Source organism: Gymnoscopelus microlampas (assembly GCF_963454915.1).
Source record: "Gymnoscopelus microlampas genome assembly, contig: SCAFFOLD_26, whole genome shotgun sequence".
Classification (NCBI taxonomy): domain Eukaryota; kingdom Metazoa; phylum Chordata; class Actinopteri; order Myctophiformes; family Myctophidae; genus Gymnoscopelus; species Gymnoscopelus microlampas.
In genome coordinates, this window is record NW_028155725.1 from 1,153,260 (window position 1) to 1,175,938 (window position 22,679).

The 22,679-nt window shown below is 42.1% G+C and overlaps 1 protein-coding gene across 1 annotated transcript; it reads right to left on the reverse strand.

Moving 5' to 3' along the window:
* Positions 1-16,691: 16,691 nt before the first annotated feature.
* Positions 16,692-22,630, reverse strand: LOC311041312 (uncharacterized protein; the record flags this gene model as incomplete). Its single annotated transcript, XM_084086214.1, has 9 exons — positions 16,692-17,551; positions 17,877-18,032; positions 18,994-19,153; positions 19,435-19,625; positions 19,791-20,257; positions 20,686-20,791; positions 20,916-21,104; positions 21,863-21,996; positions 22,611-22,630. 8 exons carry the CDS (start codon positions 22,628-22,630, stop codon positions 17,881-17,883), a joined length of 1,419 nt encoding a protein of 472 aa, XP_083942340.1. The 3' UTR covers positions 16,692-17,551; positions 17,877-17,880.
* Between the last annotated feature and the right edge of the window lie 49 nt (positions 22,631-22,679).

Consider the following 22,679-nt stretch of genomic DNA (forward strand, 5'->3'; position numbering starts at 1 on the left):
GTTTTGCAAGCAAGACGTTTGGTATATATGATGTCCCAGGAACCGTGGCAACTGCTCTGCCATTTGCCGCGACCCCATCTAACATAATGTCCGGGTTCAGATGTTCCGGAGGTCATACCTTCAACCCGCAAGTCTTCACGGACCAAGAGTATTCACCTTCTTCTGTTACCGACAGGCCTGATCCCTCCAGTTCAGTGAGTGTTGTCCCTCTTGCAAATAATGCCCCACCTCCTGGCTCTCCTGCCACTCAGGAGCAGGCAGCTGAAGCTCCATCTCCAACTCTCTACCCTGTGAGTCTGGTCTCTCCTGGCCCAAGTTCTGCGCATCCCACTGGTTCTCCTGCCATTCCTGCGGTGGAGAATTTGTCTCCAATTCAGGTACTGTAGGTCTACATACCGCACTGGATACATACAGTATAGCCTAGCCTACTATGTGTAACTATTTAGATAGGCTAGGCCTACTTTGTTTTTTTTATTAATTGATCTTTCTATCTCTTCCCCTTGCTCCCCCTTATGGAAATAGGCCTACACGATGAAGCTTGCAAAAAAACAATTTCACCCTCTGTTTCACACCTGTAAACCTGTGATTGTGATTCTGATTCAGGAGGAGACAGCTGAGGCTTTCAGTCTTGTTGCCGTTCGCCCTTTCCCAAAGGCTGGAGACAGAAAAGCCAACACCAAGGGAAGAAAGAAGAGGACAACAGCTATTCTAACTGATATTAATTGTGTGTGTGTATGTGTGTGTGTGTGTGTGTGTGTGTGTGTGTGTGTGTGTGTGTGTGTGTGTGTGTGTGTGTGTGTGTGTGTGTGTGTGTGTGTGTGTGCATGCGCACGTGCGTGCGTGCTTCTAGCTGTGTGTGTTCTGAAGCTTAATTATAGGTACAGTAGCTGGTTGTGGGGGGTGATTTAGTCACTCTAATGGGATCAAAAAAGGGGGTACAGAATACAGAATAATTACTATTAATGTTAATCACGATTTGTATCTCTCTACTTGAATCTATAGGTCTTATCTGCTTTCAACTTAGCTCTATCAATGTACTATCTGAGGAACTGAGGACCCCTGCTGCTGTGCTATCGCTCGATGCGCTTAAGGCGTTTGACCGTTTAGAATGGTCCTATTTATGGGCTGTATTAGGTAAAATGGGATTTGGGGCTACATTCATCAATTTGATTAAAGTGCTGTATTCAAATCCGATAGCGATGGTACTGACAGGCAAACTTTGTTCTCCGCTATTTACGATTGGCAGGTCGTCCAGGCAAGGATGCCCCCTTAGTCCACTCCTTTTCGCCATTTCTCTCGAACCTTGGCTCAGACGATTCGACAGTCTAGGGAGATATGTCCTATTTCAATCAAAAACACACAGCATCGCATTTCTTTATATGCTGATGACATTCTTCTGTATATTGAAAATGCCCCAAGGTCAATTACGCATGTTCTTAAAGTTTTTGATCTGTTTAGTGCCATTTCAGGCTACAAAATTAATTTGACAAAATCTGCCCTTCTACCGCTGAATGATGAGATGAGAACTGCCACTTTGCCGGCCGTAAACCCAGTAGTGAGCCAATTTAAGTACCTTGGCATAGATATTTTCCCATCTCTACAAGCTATTGTGAGAAACAACTATGGTGACACTCTTAATAAAATAGGTCTTGATCTGGAGATATGTCCTATTTCAAAATATGAGTGTACAGCATTTTCCGAACTTCTCCCTGCCGACTGCACTTTTTTCAGTTCCCCTCGTACTACTGGTTCTGGTGGGGGTCTGGCATCAGTGTTTAAATCCAATTTACACTGTCAATTGATCCAAGGTTCCACCAGTTACTCCAGTTTTGAGCTCCAACAGTTTCAGTTGAACCTGTCCTCACCTGTGTTCTGTGCTGTGATCTACCGTCCCCCACAGTTTAACACAGCGTTTATTCAGGACTTTGGCAATTTTCTTTGCATAATTATGATTAAATATGATTATGTATTAATCTCGGGCGATCTGAATGTGCATGCATGCTGCCCGTCTAAGCCACTAGTCAAGGACTTTTTTAACCTTTTAGACTCTTTTAACCTAACTCAGTCAGTGGCCGGCCCCACGCATGATTTGGGCCATACTTTAGACTTGATTATATCCCATGGACTATCCATCGCTGTCAATGATATCTGCTCTTCATTCAGGGTATCAGACCACTTCCCAATTTTATTTTCGGTTTCAGTCCCCTGTTTACCACTCAAACCTTGTGCCCCTGCTCGCCGTCAGCGTGTCATAACGTCCACAACGGCCTCCCAGTTTTCCCTCACTTTTATTAAATCCCCTCCTTACCCGTCCGACAGCACTCATAGTGCCGAGGAACTGTATCGCCTCTTTGTTGCCACATGCTCCACAACACTGGATTCCGTCGCTCCTTTCAAATTAAAGACAAAAAGCACCAAAGCACTTTCAGAGCCTTGGCTCAATAGCTCCACTCGCTCTCTCAGATGCGCCTGCCGGCGTGCTGAGAGAAAATGGAAAAAGGATAGGCTTCAGATCTCGGTTGAAATCCTACGTGGCTGTCTCGTTGACTACCAGAATGCAGTTACATTGGCCAAGACCAACCATATCTCCGCATTAGTCTCCAAAAATAGCCATAAACCCCAGGTTCTATTTAATATTCTCAACTTCAATATCATCATCAATCCCAGTGAGCCCTCTCCTGTTGTGCCCTCACTCGCCCTTTGTGAAGATTTCCTCACTTTCTTCACTGCTAAAATCATCACCCTCAGGTCAGCTCACACCCCTACTAGTTAGGGAATTTTAGCAATATGTGTGGACCATCTGTGAAAAAATTTACTACCAATAGCTTTCTTCACCAATGTGTTCTTATAGGTGTCTAGAATCACCTCTCAATTAATGCAAACCCAAATCCTCGTGGAAAATCCTGGAGAGCCAATCAAAGTTAAGGAGCCCAGAGGGCTTGGGTGAAAAATATTTTAAAAAAATAAAAGTCTAAAATGAACCTGTGAGGTGTCTAACTAGGGGTTTTCAGGGGTGCTGAATCCATTCCAACCATTATTTTTGAGTAAAAATGTCTCCCTGGCCATCTAATATTGGTATATTGGTTATTGTTAGTGTATAATCAATGGTAAGGGATTGGGGTGTTGTTGAATTGATTCTATTCTGAAAAATAAGATAAGAAAATATTGCTAAACACTTGATAAGAGTGTACACCTACTGTGCACATGCTCAGTGGGATACACTGTCTGCATGTGGGGAAGGAGCGGGAGTGTTGCATCCTGGCAAATATGTCTGGACGATTTTAAGGTACGGTAGTTTATCTACTTTTTGGCATTTATTTTCCTCTGCTGGCAAAACTTTTGATTACTGTGAATTTAGATGTCAATTTTCTCTAGCCTATTGCTTACATTGAACAACCATTAGTTAAACAATCATGACACTTGTCTTTTAGTAGACAGCATGGAAGAGGATTCTGTAGCTTGTGGCTTAAGGTGCTTCATCTGTGGTGGTCCTGAGACTGAGATTCAAAAGTCACCCAAAAAGGCTATGCACATGTTTTGTCTTATTCTGAGAGTGTGGATGATGCAGCATTAATCAGAAGACTTCATGAGGACTGGAAAAACTGAGATGACCCCAAACTAAGATACCATTTGGAATGCAAAACCGAGCTATTGCAAGAAGTACAGTATATCCACTGGATATCGTAAGTTTTTTTTCATTGTGATGAAAGTTGCCACTTGCAGATTTCAATCCTATTCTATGTTGTGAGTGACATCATAATTTAATAAAAACTTTAAACATAATCTATTCTTTAGAGCAAGATGAGCAAGTCCAACGGCCAGACAGGAAGAAAAGACGCAGGGCATTGTCTGGGTCAAGTAGTTCAAGTGCTAGCTGGCACACTTGATCTACCATAATACTTGCATCCTTTGCAATGAAGGTATCAATGTTGGCACATTGAAAAGAAACCCTGGTAAGTCTTTTGTATGTAAGATTCAAATGAATTTTGATAATTGTTTTTCTTGCTCCTCATTGTAGGCTTCCACTCAAAGTCAAATAATTTAATCATGCACATACTGTATGTGGCTACCTTTTATCCAGACAGACCTTGGCAGTTGTATCGTGCACCTGATAATGTCTACCAGGACCGACTGAAAAGGAGTTTGATGCAGAGAGCAAAGCGACGAGGTGATGACTGGGGACTTGAAGTCGCTGGTCGCCTGGTGGCAGAAGAGGCAGTATATCATATTCGATGCAGAAGAGACTTTGAGAACCCTGTTACAAAGTCTGAGGTAACATTATATGGATACACAATACAGCTGTACAATACAACTCACATTTCTTATCCTTTATTAGTCCCCCTCATTCCTGGACCCATATCAATCTTGCAGAATAAATTCTTTTGAAGTCAAAAGTTTCACTATTAAAAATTATATTTCTTCCCTCAGGATAAGAAATGTGAGTTATATTGTACAGCTGTATTGTGTATCCATATAATGTTACCTTAGACTTTGTAACAGGGTTCTCAAAGTCTCTTCTGCATCGAATATGATATACTGCCTCTTCTGCCACCAGGCGACCAGCGACTTCAAGTCCCCAGTCATCACCTCGTCGCTTTGCTCTCTGCATCAAACTCCTTTTCAGTCGGCCCTGGTAGACATTATAAGGTGCACGATACAACTGCCAAGCTCTGTCTGGATAAAAGGTAGCCACATACAGTATGTGCATGATTAAATTATTTGACTTTGAGTGGCAGCCTACAATGAGGAGCAAGAAAAACAATTATCAAAATTCATTTGAATCTTACATACAAAAGACTTACCAGGGTTTCTTTTCAATGTGCCAACATTGATACCTTCATTGCAAAGGATGCAAGTATTATGGTAGATCAAGTGTGCCAGCTAGCACTTGAACTACTTGACCCAGACAATGCCCTGCGTCTTTTCTTCCTGTATGGCCGTTGGACTTTCTCATCTTGCTCTAAAGAATAGATTATGTTTAAAGTTTTTATTAAATTATGATGTCACTCACAACATAGAATAGGATTGAAATCTGCAAGTGGCAACTTTCATCACAATGAAAAAAAACTTACGATATCCAGTGGATATACTGTACTTCTTGCACGACTGTATAGCTCGGTTTTGCATTCCAAATGGTATCTTAGTTTGGGGTCAAATCAGTTTTTCCAGTCCTCATGAAGTCTTCTGATTAATGCTGCATCATCCACATTCTCAGAATAAGACAAAAAATGTGCATAGCCTTTTTGGGTGACTTTTGAATCTCAGTCTCAGGACCACCACAGATGAAGCACCTTAAGCCACAAGCTACAGAATCCTCTTCCATGCTGTCTACTAAAAGACAAGTGTCATGATTGTTTAACTAATGGTTGTTCAATGTAAGCAATAGGCTAGAGAAAATTGACATCTAAATTCACAGTAATCAAAAGTTTTGCCAGCAGAGGAAAATAAATGCCAAAAAGTAGACAAACTACCGTACCTTAAAATCGTCCAGACATATTTGCCAGGATGCAACACTCCCGCTCCTTCACCACATGCAGACAATGTATCCCACTGAGCATGTGCACAGTAGGTGTACACTCTTATCAAGTGTTTAGCAATATTTTCTTATTTTATTTTTCAGAATAGAATCAATTCAACAACACCCCAACCCCCTATCATTGATTATACACTGATTATACACTAACAATAACCAATATACCAATATTAGATGGCCAGGGAGACATTTTTACTCAAAAATAATGGTTGGAATGGATTCAGCACCCCTGAAAACCCCTAGTTAGACACCTCACAAGTTCATTTTAGATTTTAATTTTTTAAAATATCTTTCACCCAAGCCCTCTGGGCTCCTTAACTTTGATTGGCTCTCCAGGATTTTCCACAAGGATTTGGGTTTGCATTAATTGAGAGGTGATTCTAGACACCTATAAGAACACATTGGTGAAGAAAGCTATTGGTAGTAAATTTTTTCACAGATGGTCCACACATATTGCTAAAATTCCCTAACTATACAGCCTCTACGCCCCCCCCATCTATCTCCTCCCATCGCCACCCTCAGCCAATTTGACCCTGTCTCTCTAGCCCAGCTCGCTGAAGTTATCTCGCACCTGCGCACTACAAATAGCCCCTCTGACAGCATTCCCTCTAGTCTCCTCAAGGATGCGTTTGACACTGTTGGTCCAAGTATCTTGCTGCTTTTCAATACCTGCCTCCGCACAGGCTCAGTTCCAGCTGCCTTCAAACAAGCCATTGTGCAGCCTCTCCTCAAAAAGGCAAATTTAGATCCCTCCTCCCTTTCCAATTTTGGGCCAATTTCACAACTCCCGTTTCTTTCCAAAGCCCTGGAAAAGGTAGTATACCTTCAGCTGCAAGTTTTTTTTTAACCACTCACGGTATTCATGACATGTTTCAGTCCGGTTTCAGACCTGGACATAGCACAGAAACTGCACTCCTAAGAGTCCTAAATGACATCCGTCTAATTACTGATACAGGCTGTCCTGCAGCCCTGGTGCTCCTTGATCTGTCAGCTGCTTTCGACACAGTGGATCATCGGATCCTGCTGTCCAGACTGGAGCACCACGTTGGCATTTCTGGCACTGCTTTAATTTGGTTCAGGTCTTATCTCACCGACCGCAGTTTTAAAGTTAGACTAGGCGATTTTAACTCCAGCGTGGCCCCTCTAACCTGCGGCGTCCCTCAGGGCTCCATCCTTGGTCCCATCCTCTTTCTGCTCTATATGCTCCCATTAGGCTCACTCATTAAACAACACAATCTATCATTTCATTTCTACGCTGATGACATCCAGCTTTACTTACCGCTAAACACGACCAGCACCGACCCTGCTCAGCCACTGTTGAAATGCCTCTCTGAAATTAAATCCTGGATGAACACAAACTTTCTCACCCTGAACGAAAGCAAGACCGAAGTCATCATTTTCAATAATAACCCTAGCTTACCCATGACCCCACTCGGCCCCCTCAGCGTTAACATCCGTTCTTCAGTCAAGAGTCTCGGTGTCATCTTTGATAACAACCTCAAATTTGACAAACACATTAGTTCTGTGGTCAAGGCTAACTTTTTTCAGCTTAGGCTTTTAGCCAGGGCAAAGGCCTATCTACCCCGTATCGACCTTGAAAGAGTCATCCACGCTTTTATCTCAACTAGATTAGATTATTGTAATTCTCTCTATGCAGGCATTGACCAGTCAGCCATCAGACGCCTTCAGCTTGTCCAGAACGCCGCCGCTCGCCTCCTCACCAGCACTAATAGGCGGGACCATATCACCCCAGTCCTCGCCTCCCTTCACTGGCTCCCTGTCCGCTTTAGAATTGATTTTAAGATTTTAGTGTTTGCTTTTAAAGCCCAACATGACCTGTCCCCTCCGTATTTAGCTACATTGATTTCTCCGCACGTCCCAACAAGAGCCCTTAGATCGGCCAATCACTCTCTCCTGATTGTGCCCGACACACATTTCAGGACCAGAGGAGATCGTGTGTTTGCCGCGGCCGGTCCCAACCTCTGGAATGCCCTGCCGTTCCATGTTCGTTCTGCCCGCTCTCTGACGACTTTTAAATCCCTATTAAAGACTCATTTTTACTCTATCGCTTTCAATTCAATTTAATTTGTAGCCTATGACGTAGATGATGTTCCCATGTATTGTTTATTGTATTTAACATGTTGCTCTTTTATATATTGTAGTAATGTAATGTCTATGTTATTCTGCTCTGTAATGTGAAGCACTTTGGTTCGACCTTGGAAGATGTAAATGTGCTATACAAATAAAGTTTGATTTGATTTGATTTGATCTGGGCAGATGGTCATCACTGCCCAACTCTCTTCAAGCTCGAGTATCAATCATAAAGATGAACGTTCTCCCTAGGGTAAATTTTGTAAGTTCTATGCTTCCATTGCCACCGCCACCACAGTATTGGACTAAGCTTCACTCAGCTGTATCTAAATTTGTATGGAATGGGAAACGTCCACGTCTTAAACTTTCTTTATTGCAGCGAGCCAGGGCTGATGGTGGTCTTTCATTGCCCGATTTCAAATGATATTATTGAGCCTTCACCCTTCGTCCCCTCTTAAAATTGTTTGACTCGGCAACTACTGTTTCATGGCGAGAGCTTGAGGAGAGTTTAGTACATCCTATTGGGTTGAGAGATCTTATCTATTCAAATATAACTACTAATCAATGCAAAGTTCGCTTTGGGCCAATAATATCTCAGCTGGTGGCAGTGTGGAGGGCAGCAGAAAAAACGTGCAGGATTGACTTGAAATGGAATCTATTTTCCCCAGTGTTTAATAATCAAGGACTTTTGCTGGAGGGACGTCCCATTCGCTTTCCTAGATGGAGTTCAAAGGGGATTCATACGTTGGGTGATCTATTTGATGAGAATGGTTTGTGTTCGTTTCAGAATTTATGTGACTCATTTAATTTGCCAGGGAACTCATTTTTCTTTTATTTACAACTGAGAACAACCATGAGGACTTATGGAGTTCCGTGGCAGATTTCCCTTACAATGCACCCTTTACATAGACTCATCTGTGACGTTAGTAGATCAAGAGGCCTCGTTTCCGTATTGTATGCATTTTTATTAGAATCTAATTATGGGTCCCTAGCTGTGGATACTTTGTGGAGGAACGATATAGGGAATTTGGATCCTGATTTTGATTGGGACTCAGTTTGGTCTAATATATTGCTGTCTTCTAGGAATCCAGATCATCAACAGATTCATTTAAATTTTGTTCACCGTACATATTTGACTTCCCGTAGATTATGTGCTATGAGGTTTATAAATGGCCCCAACTGCACATTTTGTACTCCAAATGTTATTGGTACCTTTTTTTCACATGGTTTGAGAATGTCCAATGGTTTCCTCTTTTTGGGTTGTGGTTGCTGCTAAATTGTCATTACTTTTGGGAGCTGATATTACACCTTCTCCATCTGTATTTATCTTAAATGATGTGTCCCTGCTACACCTGAACTGCACATACAAGCGCATCTTCTTCGCCGGCTTAACAGCTGCAAAGAAAAAGGTAGCTACAAGGTGGAAACCTCCTCATACACTAACATTTCGCCAATGGGTTTTAACGTTTTTGGATATTGTTTATTTAGAACTGTCAACGGCGAGGTTACATGGAGCAAGTGAGAGGAACATTGATATGTGGTCTAATGTTGCAGATAAGCTTAAAGATTTGGTTTAAGTGTTGTACACAGTGTTTTGACCTTGCACAGGTATAGGCATGGTGTTTGGCACTTACATTTCGAGAAATTGTTGGTCCGGGGAGGGGTGGGTCGGTTTATTTTTATTATTATTTTGTTTTAAGTTGTTTGTATCTTGTTTTTGTTGAAAAATGTATTCATGTGAATATAATTGTATTGTCAATTTGACAATAAAAACAATTGATAACAAAAAAAACTTAGATAGTACAGAATAAAGATTATTAACGATAATCTGGTTATTTGGAGTTATGGAATCCTAAAATTGAGTTGAATACTGAATTCTAACACTTGAATCTTCTGTCTCTAGTGTATGACTATACCCAGCCAACATGTCCATCTGGGCCCCATGTGGGTTTTAACATGGGCAGATGGGCATGGGTTACATCTGGTTTTGCTCCTGGGTTCCACCAAGCACCCACATGTGTTAGCCCATATGGGCTTAAGTGGGTTTCTAACTGGGTCTGAGGTGGGGTCCAAATGGGCAAATTTATGTCGGAACCATGTGGGTGCCACTTGTGTTTGCCTATATGGGCTTGAACTGGGATTTGAATGGGCCTTAAGTGGGTTCCAGCTGGGCAAATTACATGCAACCCATGTAGGCCACACTTGTGTTGGCCCATTTAGGGCTCCATCTGGTTTTGCTCCTGGGTTCCACCAAGCACCCACATGTGTTAGCCCATATGGGCTTAAGTGGGTTTCTAACTGGGTCTGAGGTGGGGTCCAAATGGGCAAATTTATGTCGGAACCATGTGGGCGCCACCTGTGTTTGCCTATATGGGCTTGAACTGGGATCTGAATGGGCCTTAACACTGGCATGACTGAGGTTACATTATCCAACACACAGCCTGCAAAACGGTCATTTTGAACAAGAAATCAAGCTCTCCTATTCGTTACTGTCTCACCTCTGTGCTCCAGACTAGCTGACACCTTCTCACCCACACAGTGGGGGGTTCCATTGTCTTCTAAATAGCCATTAACATCTCAATTGCACTCTGCGCAGTCAGTGAGCCCACATAATGTTGTTGTTGTAGGCAGACACAAACATTATAAAATTAGGCTAACTTGTAATGGTAACTGCAGATTCTGTATGTAAAATTTTTCTTTAAAAAAAAGCGTATAAAACAGCGCGATCTGTAGCGTCACACATTAAAGTCTTCAGTGAAACATGGAGCCTATATGAACCACTGAAGCCACTGTCTAATTACGTGACTCCAGGGTTAGGGTTAGGGTTAGATTACGTGATCTCCATTGTGCAAAACACATGGATATCTCTTGACAAACCAATATTATATTATATAATATTCACATTATTGTCTGAGCGTAAAGCTCTCATTCTATCAGCTGTTCACGCTGATGAGAAAGCGTCTCCTCTCCTGTTCCTCTCATCTCCTTGTCAGCGTAACAAGTGAACACATCGCTATATGTTCCACAAATGTGCTCATTCCTGCGCTAAATATCTGATCCTAAAACATGAAACAATCGCTGCCTGCCGAGCCATATGCTTGTAGATCACATCTGTTGGCACAGCATTTTAAAACAGCGCGATCCAGTAGCAAACACTGCAGTGAAAGGGTTGCCAAATTTTGCGAGAAAAATAAGCACTCAGGTCTATGAAAATGTTACTGCATGCATTGTGCCCTAAGAAAACAGTGAGGCATGAAACCATTGCATTGTAAATGGGGTTTATATCCGAGGCAAATTTGCAACCCCAGTCCCTGGTTAGACCTTTCTATATAAATATTGACCTAATAAAAATTATCTACTAAAGGACATGCATGAAGCTCTAATCTAAACAAGTATGAAAAGATATTTATATCTGCAAAGTAACTAGTAGCCTAACTAAAGTTTTCAAATAATTGTAGTGGAGTAAAAGTGCAAGATTTGCCTCTGAGTTGTAGTGGAGTAGAAAAGTATTACCATTATAATGTAATTATATATATCATTATAATAATAATAATAATAATAATAGAAAGACGCCCAAAGTCGCTTATAATAAGCAGACATGGCAACATAGAATAGTTGCGCAGCAGCAAGTCTGCTGTCTACGGGCCGCTCTGTGGGGGGTCTCGAGGTGTAAAGTGCTCTAGGGAGGGGGAGAGCGATCAATTTAGCCAAAATAAAACGGCTGGGATGGGATACATGGTATGTATTTCATATTTATAATGAGTTTAAAAAATAAAAAAAAACGGAGATGGTTTGAAACATATATTTAGGAAAAGTCATGAAAGGGGAACTTTCTCAGAGATTCCTGAGAGAAGTTAAGCCACTTTCAATTCTCAAAATCGGTCCCATTGATTGCTTAGTCACGGAAGTGTTAAGTGGGTTCCAGCTGGGCAAATGACATGCAACCCATGTAGGCCACACTTGTGTTGGCCCATTTAGGGCTCCATCTGGTTTTGCTCCTGGGTTCCACCAAGCACCCACATGTGTTAGCCCATATGGGCTTAAGTGGGTTTCTAACTGGGTCTGAGGTGGGGTCCAAATGGGCAAATTTATGTCGGAACCATGTGGGCGCCACCTGTGTTTGCCTATATGGGCTTGAACTGGGATCTGAATAGGCCGCAGGTGGGTTCCAGCTGGGCGAATTACATGTGACCCATATAGGCCACACTTGTGTTGGCCCATTTAGGGCTACAAGTTGTTTTGTACTCGGGTTCCACAAAGCACCCACCTGTGTTAGCCCATATGGGCTTACCTGGGTTTCTAACTGGGTCTTAGGTGTGGTCCAAATAGGCAATTCTATGTCAAACCCATGTAAGCCTCACCTGTGTTAGCCCATATGGGCTTAAGTTGGTCCTGACTGGGTCTTAGGTGGGGTGCAAATGGCCAATTGTATATCACACCCATCTAGGCATCACCTGTGTTTGCCCATATGGGCTTGAAGTGGGATCTGAATTGAGACCCATGTAGATCCCACTTCTAGCAGCCCAAGTGGGTAACATCCGGGGCCTTTGCCAACATGGGTTTCAAGTTGGTCCTGAAGGGATTAAAATAGGAGAATTTAGCAGTATATTGACAAGAACCATGTTTAACTACTGCAAACACAACTTAAGATGTAATTTATTTATTTTTAGCAAATTTAAGTTTTACCAGGGTGAAAAAACAATATCAGACAATATATCTTTTGAGGCCTACTGGTTTTTAATTGTAAAAACAAAAAAACAAATACAAAATGCTTCGGTATTTTTAAAACTAAAATATAAAATGTATAAATGAAAATAAAGTGCAAAAGCTTTCAGAAATTGTAAAAATAAAACAAAAACTAATAAAATATATATATAAATGAAAATAAAGTGTAGACAATAGTTTTCGGCTAATGTGCATCTTAAACTTTCAAAGGTAAACAATCCCTAACTCTCGTAAATTATCAAAATAGAACTCGTGTAAACAATCAGTGTAATCACAGTGCAAACTCTTAATAACAATTGAGAAATAACAGTGCAAACTCTTAATAACAATCAACTTAAATGTTCTGGACACAAACTAATGAGGAACCAATATCTCTTAACAACTTCAACAAAAGGAGGGTTCTTCTCATGAGGTAGTTAAATATTCCAGCAGAGGGCTATTTCAGCCAACAAATCCTGAATGAGAAACACACCACAAACTGTGTGTGTGTGTGTGTGTGTGTGTGTGTGTGTGTGTGTGTGTGTGTGTGTGTGTGTGTGTGTGTGTGTGTGTGTGTTGTGGAATATAATTATAGACTGGTCTTGGAGCCTTTAACATCTGGAGGAGTGAAACCAAGAAATGACTGTGCGAAGGAGGAGAGGAGAGGTTCACAGCAATTACAACATAAGGAATTTTCTTGTTTGACTTCTGTAAACGTGTGTGTGTGTGTGTGTGTGTGTGTGTGTGTGTGTGTGTGTGTGTGTGTGTGTGTGTGTGTGTGTGTGTGTGTGTGTGTGTGGCCTATTGGGCCTCATTGTCCTGTGTGTTCACTGAGTTGTCCTGTGTGTTCACTGAGTTTTCGAGGGATCTCCGAGCTCGTAGGGTCCGGTTTCCACCACGGTCCCGAGCTCCGGTGAACCATTTGGACACCGCCACCTCTGCATCCTTCTGGTTTATATGCTGCGTGGCGGCGTTCTTCTTTATTGCCCCTAAAAATAAATGACAAGAAGCCAACTTGGTAATGCTGGCTTGATTTTTACATTATGACACCTTTTCAAAAGTTTTATATCGCTGAGAAATGTGTATGCCTTTTAAAAACAACCGAGTCAAATCTGAGAACAGTTCATGAGTTGTACTCCAAGCTATTCACACGGCCAAGTGCTACAGGAAAAATGCAGGATTATGTATAGAACCTGACAGCTAAGGTGGTTAAGATGTTCTGATGCATTATTGAGGATTCTTTGCTGAACAGAAAAAGAAAACGGAACAATAATTTTAAATGTCTTGAGCTATGGTGGCAATTTAGTTTTCATGTAGAACAACAAAGTTCAGGTGGCACCATAATATGTTATGGAAATAGCACAAAATCTAATTTACCATATAGAACGTCAAAAATTCCCAGTCCTCGGAACTCCTTCTTGCCATTGCGCCCGCAAAGGTTATACTCGAGTGCCAGCTTATTGGTCAGGAGGAACCCCATCATCCTCCTGACACAACGGTCCACGGAAGTCCCCCCAATGTCTGCAACCATGGCAATCTGAGTATGATAAAAGTCACAGGAAGGAAATTGTGTATTAAGTGAACAGCTAAGATGTCAATGCCCGTTGTGTGCATGCACTCAAAGGGCAGGTTAACAGACTACCAATGTGATTAGAAAATACAAGTACATTTTGAAGTGAATAATAGATTAGAACTTACAACTGCAGACTTAAAGTCAGGGTCACCCAGCTTTAAGTTCATGGAATCGAGATCTGCCACCGTGTCCAGCGGGAACACAGCTCCTTCAGGCAGCTCGAGCGCTGGCAGAGATTCTTTCTCCTTCATCAGCATGTTCAGCATCTGCCCATGGACCTTCTGAGTGCTCTTTACTTGCTCTAGGAGTTTCACGAGCTGGGTGAACATGTGTTCTCCCATGCCTGGTGCTGGACTCTGGCTGCTCATTGGGGTTCCAGCTGTGGGTCGTCTTATTGGGGGTCCGGCTGTGGGTTGACTAGGGGTTCCAGCTGTGGGTCGTCTTATTGGGGGTCCGGCTGTGGGTTGACTAGGGGTTCCAGCTGTGGGTCGTCTTATTGGGGGTCCGGCTGTGGGTTGACTAGGGGTTCCAGCTGTGGGTCGTCTTATTGGGGTTGCGGCTATGGGTTGACTCAGGGTTCCAGTGGGTTGGCTCATTGGGGTGCTAGCTGTGGGTTGACTCATAGGAGTTCCAGTGCGGTGGCTCATCTGGGTCCCAGTGGGGCGGCGCTGTGTCACAGTTGATAATAATAAACTTTATTTGTAAAGCACCTTTCATGACATGACATGCAGCTCAAGGTGCTTACAATTACAGTAAAGTAAAACTAATTTAACGATAAAGCAAAAAAAGAAAAGCAAAAGCATAAAACAGCATTTAAAAATCAACCAAAAGCTAGAGTGAAGAAATAGGTCTTCAGCTGTGCTTTAAAGCTATTCACAGAGGCTGCCTGCCTTAGGTGTAATGGGAGTTTATTGGGGTGCTCACGTTTGTGGGTTCAGTGGGGCGGCTGATCAGGTTTGCAGTTGGGCGGCTTGCTCTTGGTCTTCCAACTGGGGTGTCCACACTCTGGAATCCAACAGGACTGGGGGTTCTTCTGGGACTCGGGGTTCCTAAACATAATGTAACATTTCAAGATGTTAAATTCTCTGTATATTTTATAAAAAATAATAAAATCTAATTCCATACTTTACATACTTGTCTGAGAAGAGGGAGATACACCAGGGCTGCTGCTCGGACTGCTGCTCGGACTCGGACTGCGGCTCCTGTGTCTTTTGGGGGCGGGCGGGCGGCTCACTTTCCTGGACAGTGCACGGGGAGGTGTAGGTGGTACTTCGTCATCATCGCAAGCTTCCGATTCCTCCTCACTCGTGAGCGCCTCCCTCTGTTTTTGCGGTGGCCTACATTCAGTTAAAAACATACATTTTAGCAAACATAAAAAACTAACTTTAAGCAGTAGTTCTCAAAATGGAGTTCCGGGGACCCCCATGGGTCCTTGAGGGGGTTCCAGAGCATTCCTAGCAAAATGTATTAAGAAATTACAAGCAAGAGGGACAAATCAGTTTAACCATGCATACATCAACCATTTGAAAATTGCTGATCTACATGCTCACAACATGTCGCAATGCAAGACGTGGTGAGCTTGTAGATCGGTTATTTTCATTTCTTTTGTAACGATGAAATAGGGCATTCATTTACGAAAAAACAAAAAGTTGAATTATGGAGATACAAGGTTTCACAACAATATCATGAATACCAGTGAACACATTAAATAATGAGTTGATATTTAATTTATACAATCATGCTGTTTGTTGTGCATGGTGAGGGCTTGCATGTCAAACAGCTCATATATGAGAAATATAGCATGACATGACATGGAGGAGCGAGCGAGCAGGAGTGTGAGGAATTGGAATGTGGTCGTCAGTCTAACCTGCTTGCTTCCTCCGGACTCGCATCTAATCTTCACCTCCTGGCTCGGAGGTGGGACTAATGCGTCAAATAATTATAATGGGTTAGATACAGGGGGAAATTACAGGTTTCAGGGGTCCTTGAGGGCTATGTTTGGCTGCAAAAGTATCGATTTGCATTAACAATGGAAGGGTTAGGGGCTATACAAATCTTTTGGTTTGTGTCCAAAACTCACTTATAGGGGGCGGCTACACCGCCCCAAAAAAGAAAAACCTTGACATAACACTTGTATAGGGTCCTTGGCACAAAATCTTTTCAGATGGGGTTCCGTGGCCAAATACACACCCAGGTAGCCAAAATTGTTTGGCCCAATTCCGGCACAGATCCGGCAGGCCGGAAGAAATCACTCGGCCCGGGTCCGGTTGCCGGACTTGGGCCAGATCTGTTTGGAATGACGCCCCAGAATCGGCCCGAGTACACTGGGCCGAGTCCGGCTGCCGAAACTGAACCAGCATTGCCAGTATTGGGCCGGAATCACCCCAATAATATTGCCATAACTGGGCCGTGCAATTTTTGCCATAACTAGCCCATATGTAAGCCAGAGCTACTCCAATATCTGCCTATGGATAAGCTTGTTCCAAGCTCAGCCATAGGCAAATATTGAAGTGAAGCTCAAACATCAATAAAACAAGTGACACTCAACTATAACATTTGTATCAGTTTATTACAAATAAACTTTCAAACTTTTTCCACGCGGCACCAGGTCTTAAAAGGTTAACGCCTGCCAAAACGAGGCTTTCACAGCATTGACATTCATGCTGTTACTATACAGATACTGTAACGTTATTAATGCCTGCCAAAACACATCATGTCACATAACCAAACAAATGTGTAACATTTAACAAGAAACTCAGTTCCAACCCGAAAACATGAATACTACCCAGGCTTTGTAGCATGTTGGCATGTTAACATTCTTACAGAAACACTTAAACTAAAGGACAACTTCGGTTTTTTACAACCAAGGTTTATATTTTAGCTTGTAATTAAAGTAAATAAAAGATGCGTGTTATTTTATTTCATTTACTGTTTTTTATAGTTTTAGCAATTTTCATGATATTTTTTACAGTGGGCGGGGGCATTCTGTCCGGTGGCTAAATATGCATTTTTTTACACAATAAAAAAGGTCCTGTGGTCTTTGATGGCCAGATGTGAGTTATTGGGGGCTAGAAGAGCTACTGTAAATAATAATAAAGAAAACAGCAGGTTATTATGTAAAAAAATACATATTTAGCCACCGGACAGAATGCCCCCGCCCACTGTAAAAAAAGACTGCGAAAATTGCTCAAACTATAGAAAGCAGTACATTTAAAATTTTTAACACTCATCTTTTATTTACTTTAATTACAATCTAAAACATAAACCTTGGTTGTAAAAAACTAAAGTTGTCCTTTAAAGCGAACAATTACAAAGTGAATTGTACCACAGTCGACTTTGCAAGTCCTTCAACACAGTCGACTTTGCAAGTCCTTCAACACAGCCTCCTCGTCTGGCTTTTCCTTTCTCGTCAGTCAAAGTGCAAGATCCGGGAGAGCGGGGAAGGTCTGGGAGCTGTACCGCATCAAACATCACTTTAAACCCCGGATTTAAGCTTAGACAAATAAAGGTCATATTGTCTCAAATGAAGACAGCTTCAAAAAAAAAAAAAGTTCAGTTGAGGGCTCCAATATCCTCCATGCTCCTCCTTGCTGTTGCAGCTGTTTCACCAACGAATGCCTGTGTGGCACGAACCCCCCTCCAATAGTGTCCTGTGAAATAAGACAGGTACAACTCGTCAGTTATTTGAATTTGGTCTATACACACAGACTCACAGATTTCATTTCTTTGCTAAATAGTTACTATATCGATTTTAAATGATGGAATCGTATCGTCATGAATAAGCCAATATCGTGCCCAACTGCCCACAACTACTGTGGACTAGTGTAGACTAGGACAGACTCTGTCCAATAAAATCAGGGGAATTATCTTTTAGTGTATCAGCTTTAGACGGTCCGACAGATACATAGTCAGATTGACAGACCGTCACATAGACAGACGGGCACTTCAGACAAGCACTTTTGGAACACGACTTACTTAATTAGCGTCTCTCGGCTTGTCTCTCGGCTTGTCTCGCGGCCCGGCGACTCCTTCCACCGTTTCGGTCTGATGCAAGCTGCAGCCACCTTTTGACATACGCCTCGATTTCGCCATCCGATGCATTTGCGGTGCTTGGATTGCGCCGCACAGCTCCTTAAAGAACACACACACCAAAGAATAGGCAGGTTATGGCAATTGTTATCGCTGCGAGCGTTTGTGTGCAGCCAGGGATGAAGTCAATTTGTGACCGTCGCAGATCAAAACATCTGACGCTTCCATGATGCACTGCATCGGATACGTTTCCTGTTGGCACCGTAACTCCCATGCTGGATGAGTGAGAACTTTCTCAAACTAAATGAGAATAAGACAGAGGTTCTTATAATCGGTTCTAGTGAGCAGAGAGAATCAATAATAAGTAGACTCGGTAACCTGGCTGAAGAAAGTAACACCTCAGTCAAGAACCTTGGGGTGATAATTGATTCTGAATTGAATATTAATAGACACATTAATCATGTCACCAAGATTGCCTTCTTCCACCTTAGAAATATTGCGCAAATGAGAGACTATCTGTCGCTGAAAGATGCAAAAACGCTGATCCACGCATTTGTCTTCTCTTTTTAACTACAACTAAGATGAGAGAACACATTACTCCATTCTTAGCTTCACTACACTGGCTCAGAGTTGTTTTTAGGATTGATTTTAAAATTATTTTACTTGTTTATAAAGCTCTCAATGGTCTAGCACCTTCGTATCTCTATGACTGTCTGTCTAGATTTGTTCCAAACCGCACCCTCAGGTCTTCTAGTGCTGCCCTGCTCAATGTGCCTACAATGACATAAAAAATATGGTGAAACAGCATTCTGCTTATACGGACCGGCTTGGAATAAACTCCCATTACACATACGCCTTTTTTTGGTCGTTTTCATGCTGAGGTTTTAAATGTTTTTAATGTTTTCATGTTTTTCTTTTTCTGCTCTGTAAAGCACTTTGCGCTGCATTTTCATGTCATGAAAGGTGCTATACAAATAGTTTATTATTATTATATTATTAAGAAAGCAAATGCTTTAGAAAATTAATAAACTATATTACTATATTATATACTAAAACAACTTACTCAGGAGAACATCCTTGATGGCAAGTGGCTCAAAGCCAGACTTCCCATTGACCCCTCTCCAGTTCATAGTCTTGGCCAGGTCATTGGTCAATAGTTTTGCCATGATTCTCCACACGGTTTCCATTACGGTCAAACCGCCAGCCAGCCCAAGAAACGTGATCTGAAAGACAAAATTGTTCATCGCAAATGTCACTATTGCAAATGTCACTGCCGTTTTTTTCTTTTTTTTTTACACTGATCAGGCTAAAAAGGCCCAAAGTGAAAATCAATCTATAAAAGGTAATTATATAAAGTATAAAATACAATTGTACTTTTCACTGTAGTTTATCGCCCACTATGCCTCAAAATCCTGGCCATGAATATCACAAACAAGATCAGTGGAAAGATAGAAAGATAGTAAAAAAAAAAAAAGAAGTGACATTGTGCGACAATTTCGCCTACCAGTCTTTCTTTGTTTTCCTGTGTAGCAATGCTCTCCTCAAGGGTCCTCAGATCATCCAGTGATTTCAAAGGAATGCCAAAAACCTCTGGCACCACGGTTGGCTGATTAGAAGACCGTTGTAAATGTAGCAAAATCGTTTGCTGGTTTTGCTTTAGAATCTCAAGGGACGTTAAAACCTCACGTAGAACTGCTGTAAAATACAACACGACACACTTATCAAGTTAATATCTGAGATGTGGAAACACAGTGACATCACTACAATAAAAAAGCCTACAAAGCACTAAACACAAAGTTAAGGCTGGAGGTATTTGGTCACAGACAGAAATAATGGTCATAATTGCTGTCAGACACTTACAATCACACACGGGCGGGGGCCTGTGATGGCTAGCGGCTGGCATGGCAGAGTTAGGACGGCTAGGCGTAGTCATCCCCAGGTTAGGACGGCGAGGAGTTGTCATCCCCGGGTTAGGACGGCTAGGCACAGTCATCCCCGGGTTAGGTCTGCGGAAACCTGGAGAAATGTCAGACAGATGGAAGGGTCTGGTCACGGTGGCAGCCGGAGCAGGGATGGCTTGTCTGATGGCGACTGGAGCAGCAATGACTGGTGCAAGTGCAAAAGGAGATTGACCTCTGGTAGCTCTCCCTCTGGGTTTCTCATGACTTCTGGGTTGCGCAGGGATGGCTTGTCTGATGGCGACTGGAGCAGCAATGACTGGTGCAGGTGCCAAAGGAGATTGACCTCTGGTAGCTCTCCCTCTGGGTTGCTCATGACTGCTGGGTTGCTCTTCTTCACTACTCGAGTCAAGGAGTCTGCTTGCAGCTCTATTAACAAAAATTGTGTTTTCATTACTAGCTATACAAGCAAGCAGTACTAAGACAAGTCTCTACTTCAGAAATGTTTTATCCAATACACAGAAGTGCACAAATTCTAAGTTAAGTTATCCGTTATTTATCCCCACAGGGAAAATCATCCTCTGCATTTGACCCATCCTCTACTTAACCTCACGTAGCCTGGCTTACTCATCTGCAAAGAGAAAAGCCTGGTCACGACCTAAGGCAGAGAGTGGCTAGAGAGGTGGGGCTTCCGCCGTGTGAATTTTCCCGGAAGTTGTCTTTTTTTCAAAGTGCGGTGTTCCTGCAAATGTATTCCCTGCTGAAAAAAGGATCTGTTCTACTTCTCCCACTCATTCGGTTGTGCTTGCAATAAACAATATCCAAACAAAATATGGATTCTGACAAAGTTAGATTACCTTCGCTTCCTTTTTTTATGGGCTGGGCGATCGTCGTGCTCATCGTCAGTGAGATCCGAAGTAAGCAGGGCCCTTGGGAGCAGCAGCCGTGCCTCGTTATATGTATCTGAAAATAAAAGTTAACATTTAATTTACTAAACGCTGAAATCAATACTTTTCTCTGTTTATGGTTACCCATAAATTGAATGTGATTTGTGGTTGCCAACCATGAAATTATAATTAAAGCATACCTTTTGACGCCCTGATCCTGACCCTGTAAGTTGTCCAAGATTCCTCTGGAGGGTCTTCTCTCACTATGGCCCGGTTGCATCTGTCCCTGGAATCGTAGGGAGGCCAAAAGCTTTTTCCATCTTGCACCCATGAGGCTGGAACAACCTCCGTCCAGGAATTCCACAATGTACCACATTGTGGAATATTATCTTCAAATTGAAAGGGATAAAAAATACAGAAATTTAACGTTTACAGAAAACACATTTTGACAGTATTATTGTATATACTGGGAACTAGGGATATATCGACAACCATATTGTATCAGCCCATGCTGGGGGGTGTCACGATTTAGATTCTCAATCGAAATTCGTTCGAAAGGAGCATTCGATTTCGAACGTTGTACTTAAAAACAGGATCGCGATTCTCCCAGACCAGTGTTATTTCTGCCTTTCCACCCCACTTACACGAAGGCGAAATCCAAACAAACACTTCTATATATATTCCAAAAAAACACGAATACAGTAAATAATCGATAATCGCAGTGACCTTAAAATGTAAAGTCAAATTGAATTTGGAGAATCGTGACACCCCTAGCCGAGGTCAGTCATTTTAGCATTGGTGCTGCATTGTTAATATTGGTTATCGGTATCAGCCAAAATTTCCACAGCCCTGACATTGACATTTTCTGGGAAACTAAAGGTCAGATCATGATACCTATAAAGGACAATATATTGTCTTCACCCTGAATGCAACGCAGACACCCTTGAGTCTCTACGAGAATATAGAGCCATTTAACACTTATTGTAACACATAAAATCCTAAAAATAGCCTACTGCAGCTTTAAGGCTTTAACATTGAAGCAGAAGGCTGAAACATCCGTTTTATACTGCTGTGTCGGATTAAACCTTTTGAAACATTACCTATGTGTCCTGCCATTTCACCTGACTCTTCATGACGGGTAACTCACAGTTAGTTGTCTTCTTGTTAACCTCCCGCTGCTTGGCGTGGGCGTTCAAGCCGAGATATGGGACACTCGCTCCACTCAGTTCTGTTGCGTGGCTTTCGGCTTGGAACACTTCAAGCTTGGTCCAGGTTCTGATTCTGCAGTTCAAAGGATATGAAAGACTCTCATTTTCAGTGATGATAATAAGGTCTGATATCTTGTTATGGAAAAAAACGTTCACTGTGGGCTTGTAGCTAGCAACTAGCATTGTCCACCTAGCAATATCCAGGAAAAAGGTTAGGTGCCTCTTCGCTTTCTAACAGCTCCACGCGTGTTACATATAATCCAGTGTATTCATCGTCCAGGCATCTGCATTAGTTCATGGCAGCTGTACCATGTTGGCTCAGTGTCTCTGTGAATTAGTCTCACCAGCTGTAGTCATTGGCAGCCAGACTATGCTGGCACTTGAATGAAATATTTTTCTCAGTGCCAAGTAAATAATCAAAGGTGTCGTAAAATAATAATTAATACATTACATGTGATTGACCAGAGGCAAATCTATCACTTTGAAAAACATGTCAGTCTCAAAAACACAAAAAATTACAATTAAAATGGAAAAGGCTCAATTTGGAAAAAATAAAAACATTTGGAAACAATTCAAACAGATTTCATATGGCCCAAAAGGATTGAAGACGTGCTCAAATTAATCTTTTATGACAAATGGAGAAATGGCATGCCCACAAATTTGTTTCGGAATGGAAGGAGTACATACTTTGTCACAGTCTCATCCATCCTAATGCATTTGAGTTCCTGAGACAGGTCTGCAAGAAGGAACACTCCC